The sequence below is a fragment of the Sebastes fasciatus genome, chromosome 14, assembly GCF_043250625.1.
Source record: "Sebastes fasciatus isolate fSebFas1 chromosome 14, fSebFas1.pri, whole genome shotgun sequence".
Classification (NCBI taxonomy): Eukaryota; Metazoa; Chordata; class Actinopteri; order Perciformes; family Sebastidae; genus Sebastes; species Sebastes fasciatus.
This window is the reverse complement of record NC_133808.1, coordinates 5,685,699-5,699,571: the sequence shown is the minus strand read 5'-3', so window position 1 is coordinate 5,699,571 and position 13,873 is coordinate 5,685,699. Positions and strand designations below refer to the sequence as shown.

General features: G+C 43.5%; 1 protein-coding gene across 2 annotated transcripts in view; it reads right to left on the bottom strand.

The window, feature by feature from the left end:
- Positions 1-13,873, bottom strand: part of gli2a (GLI family zinc finger 2a) — a 94,953-nt gene that overhangs the window by 26,494 nt on the left and 54,586 nt on the right. The window contains exons 3-5 of one of the 2 annotated variants that reach the window (XM_074658229.1): positions 13,328-13,433; positions 13,174-13,215; positions 2,362-2,567 (exon numbers count right to left, since the gene is read on the bottom strand). In XM_074658229.1, coding sequence (XP_074514330.1) covers positions 2,362-2,567; positions 13,174-13,215; positions 13,328-13,433 — 354 coding nt within the window. The remainder of the gene's footprint in view (positions 1-2,361; positions 2,568-13,173; positions 13,216-13,327; positions 13,434-13,873) is intronic. The other variant, XM_074658230.1, reaches the window with a different exon arrangement.

Sequence of the window (13,873 nt, the reverse complement as noted above, 5' to 3'; positions counted from 1 at the left end):
CTGGTTAATTCTTTTAAGGTGATACAGAGGAAGGCTGTTGTATATACATATAAAATAAAGGCTTGTGTTGGTGATATTTTTCCACTCGTGTACACAATGACATTTAATGCAATTAAACTAACCCACTTTTTACTTTTAAGTACATTTTTGCACAAGTACTTTTACTTGAGTACAATATTCTAGTACTCTTTCACACCTTAGGCAGTTATAGGGTTTCACAAAGACCTTCAACACATGCCTGGCACCAGGTATCACTATCAGACGGTTTACACATGCTCCACTGAGCTCCGTGCTTCCACAGACTTTATTTATGTTCTGCAGAGCTGCAGAGTGCCCTCCATTTGGTGCCATACTTCCCTACAACTTTATCAGTGACAGCATCTCTTCCGCATTGCTTCTCTTGAAAGGCGGGGAGGCATTACTTGCCAGCAGCGTGTGCTTGGTGATTTATCGGTGCTGGGTGCAGGCAGGCCTGTGGCTCCTCACTTCTCCAACCTGTTGTTTGAACAGGGGTAGCGAGGACAGGTCTGTCATCGTGTGAACTCAATAGTTCGGAGGGCGCCGCATGTTTTTTTTCTGTGCTAATTTCCATGGTTTTCTCCTGCCCAAACATTTGTACGTCTCACAAATCATACCCCTGATACACCCGCAAATCACCAGCATGCACACACTTGCGGAAACACCATAACAAGCTTGATGAAAGGTGCGCTTCAGTAACCTTATGTAGGCGAATGTATAAGGTGCAAGACTAATTATCACTGTCGGTTAAATAATCAACTGTGTAAACTAAAGCGTGTGTGCAGTGAGCTGCAGCCGAGCAGACACAGTGAGTTTATAGTGAACAGGATACATAAATTCTGAACCCGCTCAACTCTAATCTCACCTCCTTAATGTTAACTGGTAAAAGCAGCCGCAGAATATCCACACGCGACAGATTTTCCACATGACTTGCAGTTTATTCTTCATATTGTGAACATTGCATACATCATAAGAACACTGGTGTGAGTGTTTCCACCTCGCAAATGCATGATGATGACTGCAACCTAACAGGTATGAGAGTGTTTATGGATGAACAATGTGTGCCTGGGCATTCACACATTAGGCATGTAGAGGTGTCCCGATTCTCCAAATTCCCCATTTTGATTTGACTTTTGATCTTAAGGCCCCCGCCGCCACTCAGAGTGTTGTTGTTGTGAGACAAATCTTTGATGGAGTTTAGCTAACAATGCTAGATACTAGGTGGGCAATATGGCAAATATATGGCCAAGCAAAATATGGCAAAAAGTACAACAAAACCTGGGAAAAAGAGAGAGGACTGAGATTGAATTTGCCCTCAAGTGGGGGACGATTCAAAGGCATTTTGCCGTTTTTGTAAGTGTGATATACGAGCTCATCATGCTGATCTGGTTAGACGAGAAAAAACAAGAAAATGTAAAGTTACAAGCTAAAAATGAAATACAAAATGAAGTAAAATAATCAACTTTTTAAGTTAAGTTAACAAGAAAAATGTAAAGTTGCAAGCTAGAAATGGATGCAAAAATGCAATCAATGCAATGCAAAATTGAAATGAAATGCATCCATAAAAAAATCATGTACAGTAAGTGGTGTTCATTTGTGAAGATTAAGTATCATAAACTTGTGTTTGCCACAGAGCTTATTTTCTGCAATAATCCAAAAGCCAATGGAAAAATCCCAGAACGATGCTAACTTCCTGTTCGCCTACAAAAATACAGCAGCGGCATGTCAGAATGACAGCATGCGAGAAGCATTGGCACGTCGTTTTCACATTCTGTTCCAGCACTTGCCATAGGTAAGTAAATGTACTTTGTATGTGTGTGTGTATACACATGTATTTGTACAATCTACAGTGAAAATGTGATTGTGAACATAAGAGGAAAAGATTTTCCAAATTCACCAGACAATGTAGCCCAGTAGGATGAGGTAACGCACTTTAATAATGGTTGCGAACCATTATGAAAAAAAGGAGGACTTAGACAGCTGCAGTTTGTCTTTATAAAACCATTTACGGTAGGTGGTGCAAATGTAATGTAGAGCGAAGAGCTAAAATACAAAGAGTTAAAAAACATGGAAGCAGTGTCAAAAAAATTGCATCACGTCTTCAAACCCAGAGACGTTGAGTAGTCAAACACATCGCAAGCCCTGTGCCACATAACTTTGTGTTACTCAAGTGGGATACTGATGTTCAGGCATCTTTTGGTGTCATAGAGGTCGAGGTTTTTCTGTGATATACAGTAGCATGATGTTTTTTCTTTGGCTGTGGTATTAGCGACATATAATTTGTAGATATTAGATATATATTATGGTCAATACCTTGGTGGTGCTACTTGGGATAAATCTTACCTTCAGCCGGGCTCAGTCCTCGGGCCGCTGAGATCATGGAGAGGGTGGGGCTGCCGTGTACCGAGCGCAGGTAGTGCTCCATGTGGGGGCTGACGTAAGGATGTGGATGGCTGAACGGTGACTCACCCGACCCGGGCGCCCCATGGGGAGATAGACGGATCAGGGAGATATCTGAGATGACCGGACTGCCCGTCAGTCCTGGAGGTCTGTGAAGAAGAGGGAGTAAAAAATTAAACCAATGTAAGAAAATGATAGAGAGAAAGCAGGAAAGATGGGATGGAGGATGAGGGACATGGATAAATAGAAAGACAAAAACAGATAAGTGGAGACCTCCTGTGTTAATGTGATTACTTGCATTGTGCTCAGTTATCATCGTGAGTGATCTTCATTGGTATGTTCACAGACAAGCCTTAACTTCTGTTATTCCACCAAAGTGTCTGCTGTCTCAATCCACTTACACCCTTTCCCCTCCCCAGTCCCAAAGCTAATACATAATAATCCCCTTTTGTTCGCCTTCTCCTATTAAGCCCTAGAGCTACAGACAAGTCGAGACCAAGGGCTTTCCACTGCGAGGCTACAAGGAAGCAGATTCTCTGTCTCTGTTTGGGTGGGCAACACTGCAGGGTCTATCACATCAGGTATTACATGATAAGAGAGTGCAACAGGATGCTCAGATCCTTCAGTAGCCGCCTATAGCCACCTTTGGCAAGAAAAGTCAGAAGTTCTCCGGCAGCCCTGCCGGTCACATACACAGGCTATCCAGTAAATGTGTCATCTCTGACAGGTAATTGGCTCTGCTTGCAGAAACACAGACGAGTGGGTGTTGTAATTCTCAATAGCCCCAAGGGGCTGAACTCTAGATTAAAATGTCTGCTGGCCGCTGGCTGTGGCACAACCCCTTTGATTGGGCACTAGTACTTATGTCAGCCTAGTGTGCTCCAGCTCTGATAAGAGGCCCGGCCCTCCCTCAGTGTGTGGTAAGAACACCTGGTAGACATCCAGCCCTCAGAAAGACTCTTAAGTGAGAGGAACGATGACTAATAGAAGAATTGTCAATCAACACTGTTGAAGGGTTTCAAATTCACTTTTAGTTGAAACTGCTCTCTGGTTGGCAGGGTGGTAACCAAACCCCCAGGAAGCCCCCGCCGGTCGTTGATGCCAATTTTCGTAGTGGCCAAATGACGGTACTGCAACTTCTGTGTCCGTCACGTGATGCCATTGGGCCCAAAAATACTTTTTCCCATAGACTTACATCGGGAAAGAGACGTCTGAACGTCACTTTAATAGTCCTTTTTTTAAAATCATTAGGTCCTAAAAGTTGTAAAACTCACTAATAGCTGAATTCAGAGTTATTTTCCTTCCTTCGATCATGTGAATGAGACCCAGATCGAGACTGGAGTGAGGGCTGGGAGGCGGAGTTAGTAAGCTACAACGACAGCGTGACGGCTGTGACCCCGTGACCGAGCCATGTGATAGAGCGGACGCTACTGCGCCTGTTCTATGGGCCCAATGGATGTGTAAGATCGCCGGAAGATCCGGGTACTTTTCCAGTCGGAAGTCAAGCTATTTTGGCTTCATGCGCCACTGAGCAACTTTCATAGTACTGAACAGGGCCCCGCCTCCAACGCTGTATCCAGTTCTCTTAATACATCCATGGTGGTTACAATGTGGCTACAAGTTAACTACATCCAGGAGAAAGAAAGCAGACCCAGAAGACCACAAATGTTAGCACTAACTACAACTGATATTTGAAAAGAGTGAGTTTGCATGAAGTCAAGTTCACAAGAGAAACCTAGGACCCATAAGCCATTGTCTTCATGACAACTGTCTGTGGCAAGGAGACATAAAACAAGTATTTCATCGTCATGGGAGTATGGTAACTAGAAGTCATCGATCAATCTCTCTTAAGACAAAAGGAGGAATGTAAGAAAGGGTTGAGGGTGGGAGAGAACTAATGACTCACTGTGATGCTGTCAGTGGTGTAGAGGAGGGCCTTACACAATGGGCCTGAGTAACACATGAGTCAAATGTTAGGCATCGTAGCCTGCTTTCAAAATGGAACCCATGTTTGAGGTCTCTTCACTGTCGGCTCAACATTTGTACGGCTGCAACTAACGATTATTCTCATTGACGATTAATCGAATAGTTGTTTGGTATATAAAATGTCAGAAAATGAAAAATGTCCACGATGACTTCCTTAAATGTCTTGTTTTGTCCACAACTCAAAGATATTCAGTTTAACGTCATAGAGGAGTAAAGAAACCAGAAAATATTCACATTTAAGGAGCTGGAATCAGGGAATTTTGACCTTTTTTTCTTGAAACATACTCAAATAGTTGGCAATTAATTCAATGTTTTACAACTAATTGATTAATCAATGCAGCTCTAAACATTTGTATTCAAAATGTGAATATGCTTTGGTCATTTTGCTCCCATGTTTATCCTTACTTCACGTTTTGAATTTAGTTTTTATGCTGGCCCTGTTGGAATGTGTCAAAGATTACACACTACTCGCTCCACTTCACTCTGTCTCATGATCTAGCAACCCATTCTCACTCCCAAATACCTACACACCGAGGCACCCTTTAGCGTCCAGCTCCAATGTAAACCCATCCGCATCATTACATTACGGTCAGAGCACCTGGCATAGTATAAAGAGTGAGGAAGACTGCGTAGGGTGGGTGGGAGTGGAGGTTGGACGGGTCAAACAAACACAGGACTCATACTTGCCAACCTTGACGCCTCAAAAAAAAGGGAGGATTTCAAAACCAAAGTGGGGGGTCTGGGGGTTCCGAGAGTTTCAGAGACTTTGTTTTCTGCATTCTGGTGACTTTTAAAGAATGAAAAATAAAAAAATAATAAGTACACTGAGACAGCATTTTTAGGCCTACTTTTAATTTGACCTTTTATTCATCACTTTTCATTCATTAATTTTTTTGCCCCTGCTATAGTATTTTTTTTCGGCTCAACATTGTTGAATCAGAGCAGCTGATATTGGTAGCGAGAGCAACAAGCTAGCTGGACTGCCAAGTTCCGTCTTGCTGCTCCACCCATGGGTGGCACGCAGCGATCAGAGAGGAGAGAGAGAAGAGAGAAAAAAACGAGAGGAGAAAGAGAAGCGTGACAGTAAATGACCTATTTACATAACACATCTAGTTATTTTAACCCAAACCACTGTACACAACCTTTTCATAAGCAGCCTAACCAAGTAGTTTTGTTGCGTAAGTAAACCTATAAAGTTGGAAGTGTATATTGAAAAGAGACTAACAAGCAGAAACTGTACGTTTCCTGTGAACGCAGAAGTTTATTTTAAAAAGACACCGTGCATGTAACGAGCAGAAACTGACACGCCGTCCCTGACATGCCCAGAACTGACACTATAGGGTAGATAGAGCATCATAGTTTGAAGCGTAGGGCTACTGTTCAAGCGTCGGTATTTGACATGTTGGGAGTGAGAACGTGTTGCATCTGGAGCTAGTCTTTTGCAGAAAATATGACCACAGTGACGGTTGCATACATCAATACAATGTAATAAAAAATAACAGAATAGCTTTAGTCTTTATGAGGGCCTCAGAGCAAATGCTGCTTAAGCTGACAGTTAAGCAGCCTGATGGCTGCGGTGAACACATGAGTGTTTATATGTGTGGTTTTGATTCTTGGCAGCAACAACTGCATGCTTATGAAAGGGGTGTAGCTGTAGCTGGTAACATGATTCATTAATGGTATTCAATTAAATATGGTGATTAGTCTATGACCTTCTGAGGGACTACACAACACCCACAGTTTTGCATCGGTGTGCCCAGCAAGACTAATACAGAAAATAGAGGCCCTAAGGTCAGTAAATAGTAAATCATCATTCAGAAGAAGCTTTAATAATCCAGCATACATGTGAATAAAAGCCAGTCAGGGGTGTCAAATCATTTGACTGTGATGAAATGAGTGTGACTGGTGCAGGTTGTAGTTACTGGCTGTGGCTATGAAAGGTGGGCCTGAGACCTAGCAAGCATGCTTGGCAGAATCCCCCCCCTCATCATCCCTTCAGAGTTTCCCCCGCTCAGTCTCCCATTCACTGCCTCTGTGCGGACGCCAACCTGCACCCGGCCCGGCCCTGCCCAGCTCAGGCCGAGCCAACCAACCCAGAGCCTCGGCCCTCGCTCCATTTCCAGTAAGCGCCTGCAGACTGCTGGCCTTGTCTGAGGGCCAACTTTCTGCCGTCAGGCCCAGTCTTCCTCTACAAACAACCATAAAGAGCCCTCTGTTCTGGGCGGGAGGGGAGAAGTGAGAAGAAACAGACGCTCCATACACAAAAACACGCTTCCCTCAGTCCGCCCTCGAAGCAGCATACAGAGAGAGCTTGGCAGTGCCGCCTCAGATTAGTGCTCGGCCGCTCCACTGAAGGACTACCTGGGTAAGCTGGCACCGTTGCTGGCTCTCTTTCTTATCAGACTGGGTGACTCAAAGGTCATCAGAGTAATCACACACTGGGATTCCCAACATTTAGCTAAAGCCTAAAGCTATAATGCAATAAAGCCTAATATGTTTCCTGAATGGATGGAATATTAGAAATGCCTGCCTAATGTAATACAGGAACCTGTTTGACATATTTCATCTTTACCTCCATCTCTGATTGGTGCTGATTAAATAATGGATCGCAATAGGTACCAGAAATCAGTTTCATGAGTGTATGGTTAAAATATTTTGTATAGTCATATTTTTGGCAATATTGCATAATTGTCTTACTGTCAACAAATGTCACTACCAGACCCAAACCAACAATGTATGGCTGTCACGGTGAAGGAATTTCCCCTGTGGTGACAATGATTGGTTCAACATATGCAATATTTTATTGCCATTTATTTTATTTATTTTTGCAAATTACTTCATTTATCCAGATTTTCGTGCTATATAAATAAGCTTTATTGTAAGGCTATTATTACGTATATTGTTGCTTTTTAAAACTAGTTCAATAGAACACAGAAGGGCAACGAGGCGCAGTGTTATTTCAGCTGAGACGCTTTGGTTGTGTCTGGTTGCTACGATACGGAATATCCACAGAAGTAAAAATGTCTGCAAGAGGTATAGAGCACTTGCTCCGGATTGGAAGGGAGGGGAAGGATGACGCACATAGGGAGAGAGGACGAACCCGCTGGGGTCTGTGTGGGTTCATTCCTCCTCCATTGTTGTTGTTCAGCACTTGTAGCCTACATGTAGGATGTGACAGTTGGTCTTTTGTGGTATTTGTCCCGCCCCTCCTCCATTATGATTGGACAGCTGGGTAAAAAGTGACGGCGACGGGCACAGCGCTTTACCCAAAGTTGAAAATTTTTCGACTGTCGGCGGCCAGAAAAAAACGCCATACGTGCAGCGCTCAGCGCAGAATAGACGCTCGGTTAACATAGCGGTTGCAGCGGTTGCTTGCCATCCCCTGCGGTTGGCTTGTCAATAGCACGGTATTGCAATATTGCGGTTATTGTGACAGCCCTGCAACAATGTGTTAGTCCTTCTCTACGCTGTCTGAGCCTCAAGCCCATTGGTTCCTACTGAAGATGTGATTCTTTACTGGCCACAAATGTATAATGTATTTTTGATTTAATCCACATTTGGTGCTCTAGTGAGTATTTCAGACAGCAGGACAGTGTATGTGGGTCAAAACTACAGTGTGTGTATTCATGGTAATGAGGGAACACGTCACTCAGAGCAGTGGCTCATTGATAACAATGGAGCTCTATGGCACAGAGGAATCAGTACTTGGCTACACAGGCACCCTATATTAAGATCTGAACATCCTCAGCGTGCTTCATGTGTTTGCTGAAAGGAAAATCTAATCAGAACTTCAAGTGTGAACTTGCTTTGAAAAGAAACTAATTTCATATCCATTATAATCAACACGCCTCTCACCTTGCTCCACCCACCAAAACCATTTAGCAACATTTCACTTCAAACCTGCATCCGCAGACAATAGCTATTTGCGTCTTGGCCGGTAGCGAACCAGCGTGTCGACGCGCATCACTCTAGCTGCAGTAAATCACTCAACGAGGACCAAGAGTGTGTATGAGGCCTTGATAATAAGGTGAAATTTACTGCTGTTGCCTGTCAAGAGGCTGCAAATAATAGTCCCGTCTGGCAGGTACCATTATTGAAGCCTTGTCGATCCACCCTTTTTCCTGACAAGATGTTACTTGAAGTCTGTGTGTTTTCCAGAGGCTTCAGTCACAGAGGTTGAATGGGACGCTCTTTGAAGGGCCTCAGAGCCTTGGGAGAGAGCCCTGTGTCTTAATTAGCGGCTGCCATTTAAAAGAAAGTTCCATCATATCTGAACACTATGGGTGGCTGTAGCCTATACGTCCTGCTGGAAACACACTGAGAAATGGTGCTCGCATGCGGTTCTTGCGGCCAGGAGTTTGTCCTTGTAAGGATGAGGAGGAACAGGGATAGATAGAGGGATAGGAAGCCAGTGTGAGTCAGGAGATGACATGCTTTCAACTATGGTAATTGCTATTTGTCTCTGTGTTCTGTACTGTGTGATTACATGCTCTCTGTTGTTCCATTGTTAAAGCTCTGCTGTGAGAAAAAGTGATTTGGACATGGTGCAGCTTGTTGAGTATATGAGTAACCCTATGAGTGAGTGCACGCACAGTGGAGCGTGGCCATGTGAAGAAGACGGAGTTGGGCGACACTTCATACCAACTAGTTCGTCTCATCGAGGAAGAAGTTTGAATGGGTCTTTCTGTAAGCGATGAAAATGATCCATTTTCCCTGCCACAAGATGCTGCCCGTGTAACCTGTTTTCAAATTGAGGCGTTAAAGCCACACTCCCAACTTCAAGTTCCCTTTCTGTCTGTCTGCCTGCCTCTCCTCTCTGCCCTCCTGGCTGACCAACAAGTTAGAATTTGCCTCTCTGGCATTTTCCCTACTGGCTCGGGGTGGGATGAATTATGATGTGACACACTCCCTTCTGTACTTCTGGGCAGCCAAGGCGATCAAGATAAATCACCACGCTGGCCCACAGGGGACACGCTAAGATCCTGCCTTAGTTGTTTTTGGGGCCCTGATCAGGATGCTGAGGATTTGGACACAACTTGATACTGTACTCCCCGAAGAAGAGAGGACTGTGTACAAAGGAGGGGCCCCAGTAGAACTATGTCAGGCGATGGGATAATGTACTTAAATGAGACGGGATTATACAGAGGGTAATTATCCATTATTCGGCTCCGTCGCTGTCACATACCATTTAGTCTTTTTTTGAGTGCGAGAAGATGACGCTGAGACCGTGTGATTAAACCGTGGAAATTTCAGGCTATTGATTTGCAACTTGCCAGTCTTCTGATTGATGGGTCCCTTGTCTGTTCAGCAGCACATTCCTGGCTGTAACTCAGGGGAGCATCCAAATTCAAACATTAGCCGTGACGATGAGCCGGGAGCTGAAGCCAACAAGCAACAACACAAGATAACAACATGTCTGTCAAAACCACTGACAACCAATCGTCAAACTCAAAAAATCTGCCCCTCCACTCCTCTTTCCATGTTAACCAAACCATAACAATGAAGGGAAAAAACAACATCAACCCAAATGGCTGATCTGTGAACTGTATTTAATCAACACATTCCGTGCTGTGGGGCTGTGGGCCTTGAAACAGGGTTGATTGCCTGGTGAGCGGGACCACATCTGTTTGTGTACAGGGGCGGTGTAGGCCGCAGCTCTGCCACACAAAAACCTTGGGCATATTTCAACTTTTCAGTGCTGCAATTTGCCCCCCGACTGCTTCCCAAAAAGCATAAATACGGGCTGTGGAATGAGCGGGGGATCTGTTTTTCTCATCTGTTGCGTTGTCGTTGAGGTTCTGGGAACGGAAGGCTGGATTTCGGATGCTAATTATCCGGTCAAACATGCTGGCACGGTGGCTTTCCTGGCTTGTGGGTTTCGCACAGAAGATGCCCGACTCCAAAATATGCAGCAAACTGCATACATATAAGTGCCGTCTCTACTGTAAATCCAAGTTCTACTGTCCTCCCACGGGAGGCTCTTCCTAACGTGTCCCAGAGGGCTTTATGTACCAACACTCTAACCCTCCGTAATGCGTATAAATTTGATCATATTGCCCAGCAGATTATTTTATCCACAGCAGACTGAAAGGGCTTGAGACAATTGAACAAGCACCTCAATTAAAGGTCCCATATTGTACTCATTTTCAGGTTCATACTTGTATTTTGGGTTTCTACTAGAACATATTTACATAATGTAATGTTAAAAAAAAACTTTATTTTCCTCATTCTGTCTGTCTGTCACCCTCTGTCTGAAACGCTCCGTTTTACCTCATTTCAACGGAATTGCAACGGAATTGCGTTGCTAGGCAACAGTTTGGGTCCATGTTTACTTCCTGTCAGCTGATGTTATTCACATCCACTGCAACAGGAAATAAACTGGGACACATTTAGAATGTTTATGTTTAAAACCGTGTAATGGTCTAAATATTGTTAATTTGTGACATCACAAATGGACAGAAATCCTGTCGGCTTGTTTCAAAACGCATCTTTTCTGAATACGGGCTATGTGTATTTCTTATCCGTTCTCCTGCTTTATAGCATAAAATACATGAAAATCTCACTTTTTACAATATGGGACCTTTAAAGCAAAGTCTACTAACAGTCTGAAGGACCAATATTGCATAAAATAAAAAAGATAATATCTCTGGTTCTGCTGCATCAACTTTGATCCTTTTCGTTAAACTGTCCAACATGACTCGGACAACGTTACAGGAGTACAAAACTACTCTATAAACACCTCTAACGCCAAACAAATCAAACCTTTTGTATTTCAGATTAATTAAACAGCATATGTTGAAACATAAAATGAAATGACATGCAACAAAAGTTGGCTCAAAGCTGCTGTACACATGCATGTTGTGTGCATTGGCCTACTGAGTCCCATTAATCCCCAGTCTATTCCCATGCACTGTCAGCCAGGGAGCAAAGCAGGTAACAAAGCAGTGCGTACCGCAGGATCTGCATTATGACAGCTGTGACATCGTGACCTGCAGCCCTCATTATGTTACATGCAAACAGTGATGAAGGGCGCTCCATATGGAGTTAGCACGATACTTCAGGACAGGAAGTAGGATCCTGACACACAGTAGAAAGCCACTGACAAAATGCTGCCACCAAGCACCCTGCGCCAACACCCTGCTCTATTTCACCGGGGACAACGCGCGATAATTAGGTGAATTTGGCGCATGCTGGGGGGAAAAGACAGCTCGATCAAGGTCTTGATGAATTAGTGGGAGCACTCTGTCAGAGTCACATCACATTAATCAAAACAAAACCGGGTGCGCAGCCAAACTGTTTCCCTCCTCCTTTCCCCCTCGCTTTGCAGGTGATGAATAGCTCTGCCTTCGCCGTGTATCACCTGATCTCGCTGAATTTAAATGTAACAGCACAGTTCTCACAAAACCACTATTGATCTTACTCCTGGGTTCCCTTCCTGGATTCCAATATTTTAGATAAGCGTAAGAAGGCCTGGCGATGTTAGGAAGGCCAGACTTATGGTAATGCCACATTAATGAAGTCAGAAAATAAATTAGTGTTTCTTTGTAGGTCAGGTTAGGATACAAGTTTCATCCAAGCACACAACTGGACTGCCAGCCTATTTATCCTCACCAATATACTGTGAGTTCATGGTTTAAAATCGAATGCTTTTTAGACATGAAATATATAAACATATGATTGAGTTTGACATACTTCTACTTTGTTAGCCAATAACATTTTACTATGCTGCCAGTTTTACTGACCAACATGCAACGTTGTCTTCCTACTGGGCTTTCTTCCAGCCGATCTGTTCTACTAGAGACTACTAGAAGTCCCACAACATGTAATTTTAGGAGGCGATAGAGGAGGAAGTGTCAACACTCTATTGTATTGGGCTAATGTGGCGTGTCTCTTCCATCTCTGTCTCCCTCTTGCTCTGTGTATCTTGTCTGGCTTTGGTGTATTTGAACTTGGCTCTGTCAATGAATGCTCAGGAAGGGGGGCAGCTTGTAGTTCCAGTTCTAGTGCTGACAGATAGGAAGGAGTAGTAGTGCAATTCTCAGAGAGAGAGAAAGCAATGAAAAGTGACAACTGACCTTCACAAGTCATATTGAGCCACCATTATTTACCTCTATATACAAATTCAAGTATTCACATGGGTGCAATGACCGGCCCAAGGGTGGGCCACTGTTTATTAAGGAAGAAACACTGTGGATGTCACCATGATTATTTATTTCACAACGACTAATGATTTCTAATGATACTCACTAGGGCTGTCAAAGTTAATGCGATAATAATGCGTAAACGCAAAATCGCTTTAACGCCACTAATTTCTTTAACGCATTAACACAATTGAACTTTCGGAGGTTGTAGCAGGCTCAGTTTTAAAGCTAGAGTGACGATACTGGTATCATATGAAACTAGAAAACCTAAGGAATCCATTGGTGCCAACATGCCTTAGCTTGTCACGAAGGAGGTTAAATAACGCTCCAAATTCAAACAAATTTTGGTGAGGAAAAAATCTTATGATCATTTTCACAGGGGTCCCCTTAACCTCTGACCTCCAGATATGTGAATGAAAATGGGTTCTATGGGTACCGATGAGTCTCCCCTTTACAGACATGCTCACTTTATGATAATCACATGCAGTTTGGGGCAAGTCATAGTCAAGTCAGCACACTGACACACTGACAGCTGTTGTTTCCTGTTGTGCTGCAGTTTGGGTTTTTGGACAATATCTGTCATTGTTTTGTGTTGTTAATTGATTTACAATAAGAAATATATACATACATTTGCATAAATCCGCATATTTGTCCACTCCCATGTTGATTCCTTTAAGGTACATTTGGAACAGATAAACAAATGTGTGATTAATTTGCGATTACTCACGATTAGCCAATCATGCGATTAAATATTTCAATCGACTGACAGCCCTAATACTTACCCATGCATGGCGTGGAGTGGGTGTGGCTCATAATGGTATCGCCCCTCATGGTGTCTCATGTCGATCGGGATGGGCGTATGAAACGTGGGGAAGAGGTGGTGGGTACCTGTGAGTGCAAAGGGAGAAATGGTCACAATTAATAAAAAATAAATAAAAAATACAGTGAAACAAATACAGTGAATGATAACACTTTTTCTTAAAGCTGGTCAAGTTGTGAGAGTACTGAAATAAAGTAGAACAAGACACACAAATGTTAAGGGTGTAATACAGTCCCTGACTAATGCCTGCAACGCAGCATGGGATGCAACTGTACCATTTTACAGTTCCTGTAATCCACCAGTAATTGAAACCTTCTACACTGTCTGTGGCTTTTGCCCCCGAGAACTGTATGTTCATTAATGGCCCTCTCTATCCAGTGAGACCAAAGCAGGGTTTACACAACAATGAATGTGTTTTTATGTGTCAGACAAAGAATGCACGAATCCACCATTTCCTGCCATAAATGGTCCGATGGCTTGAGGGAAGTCTCATTAGGACAACACAGCC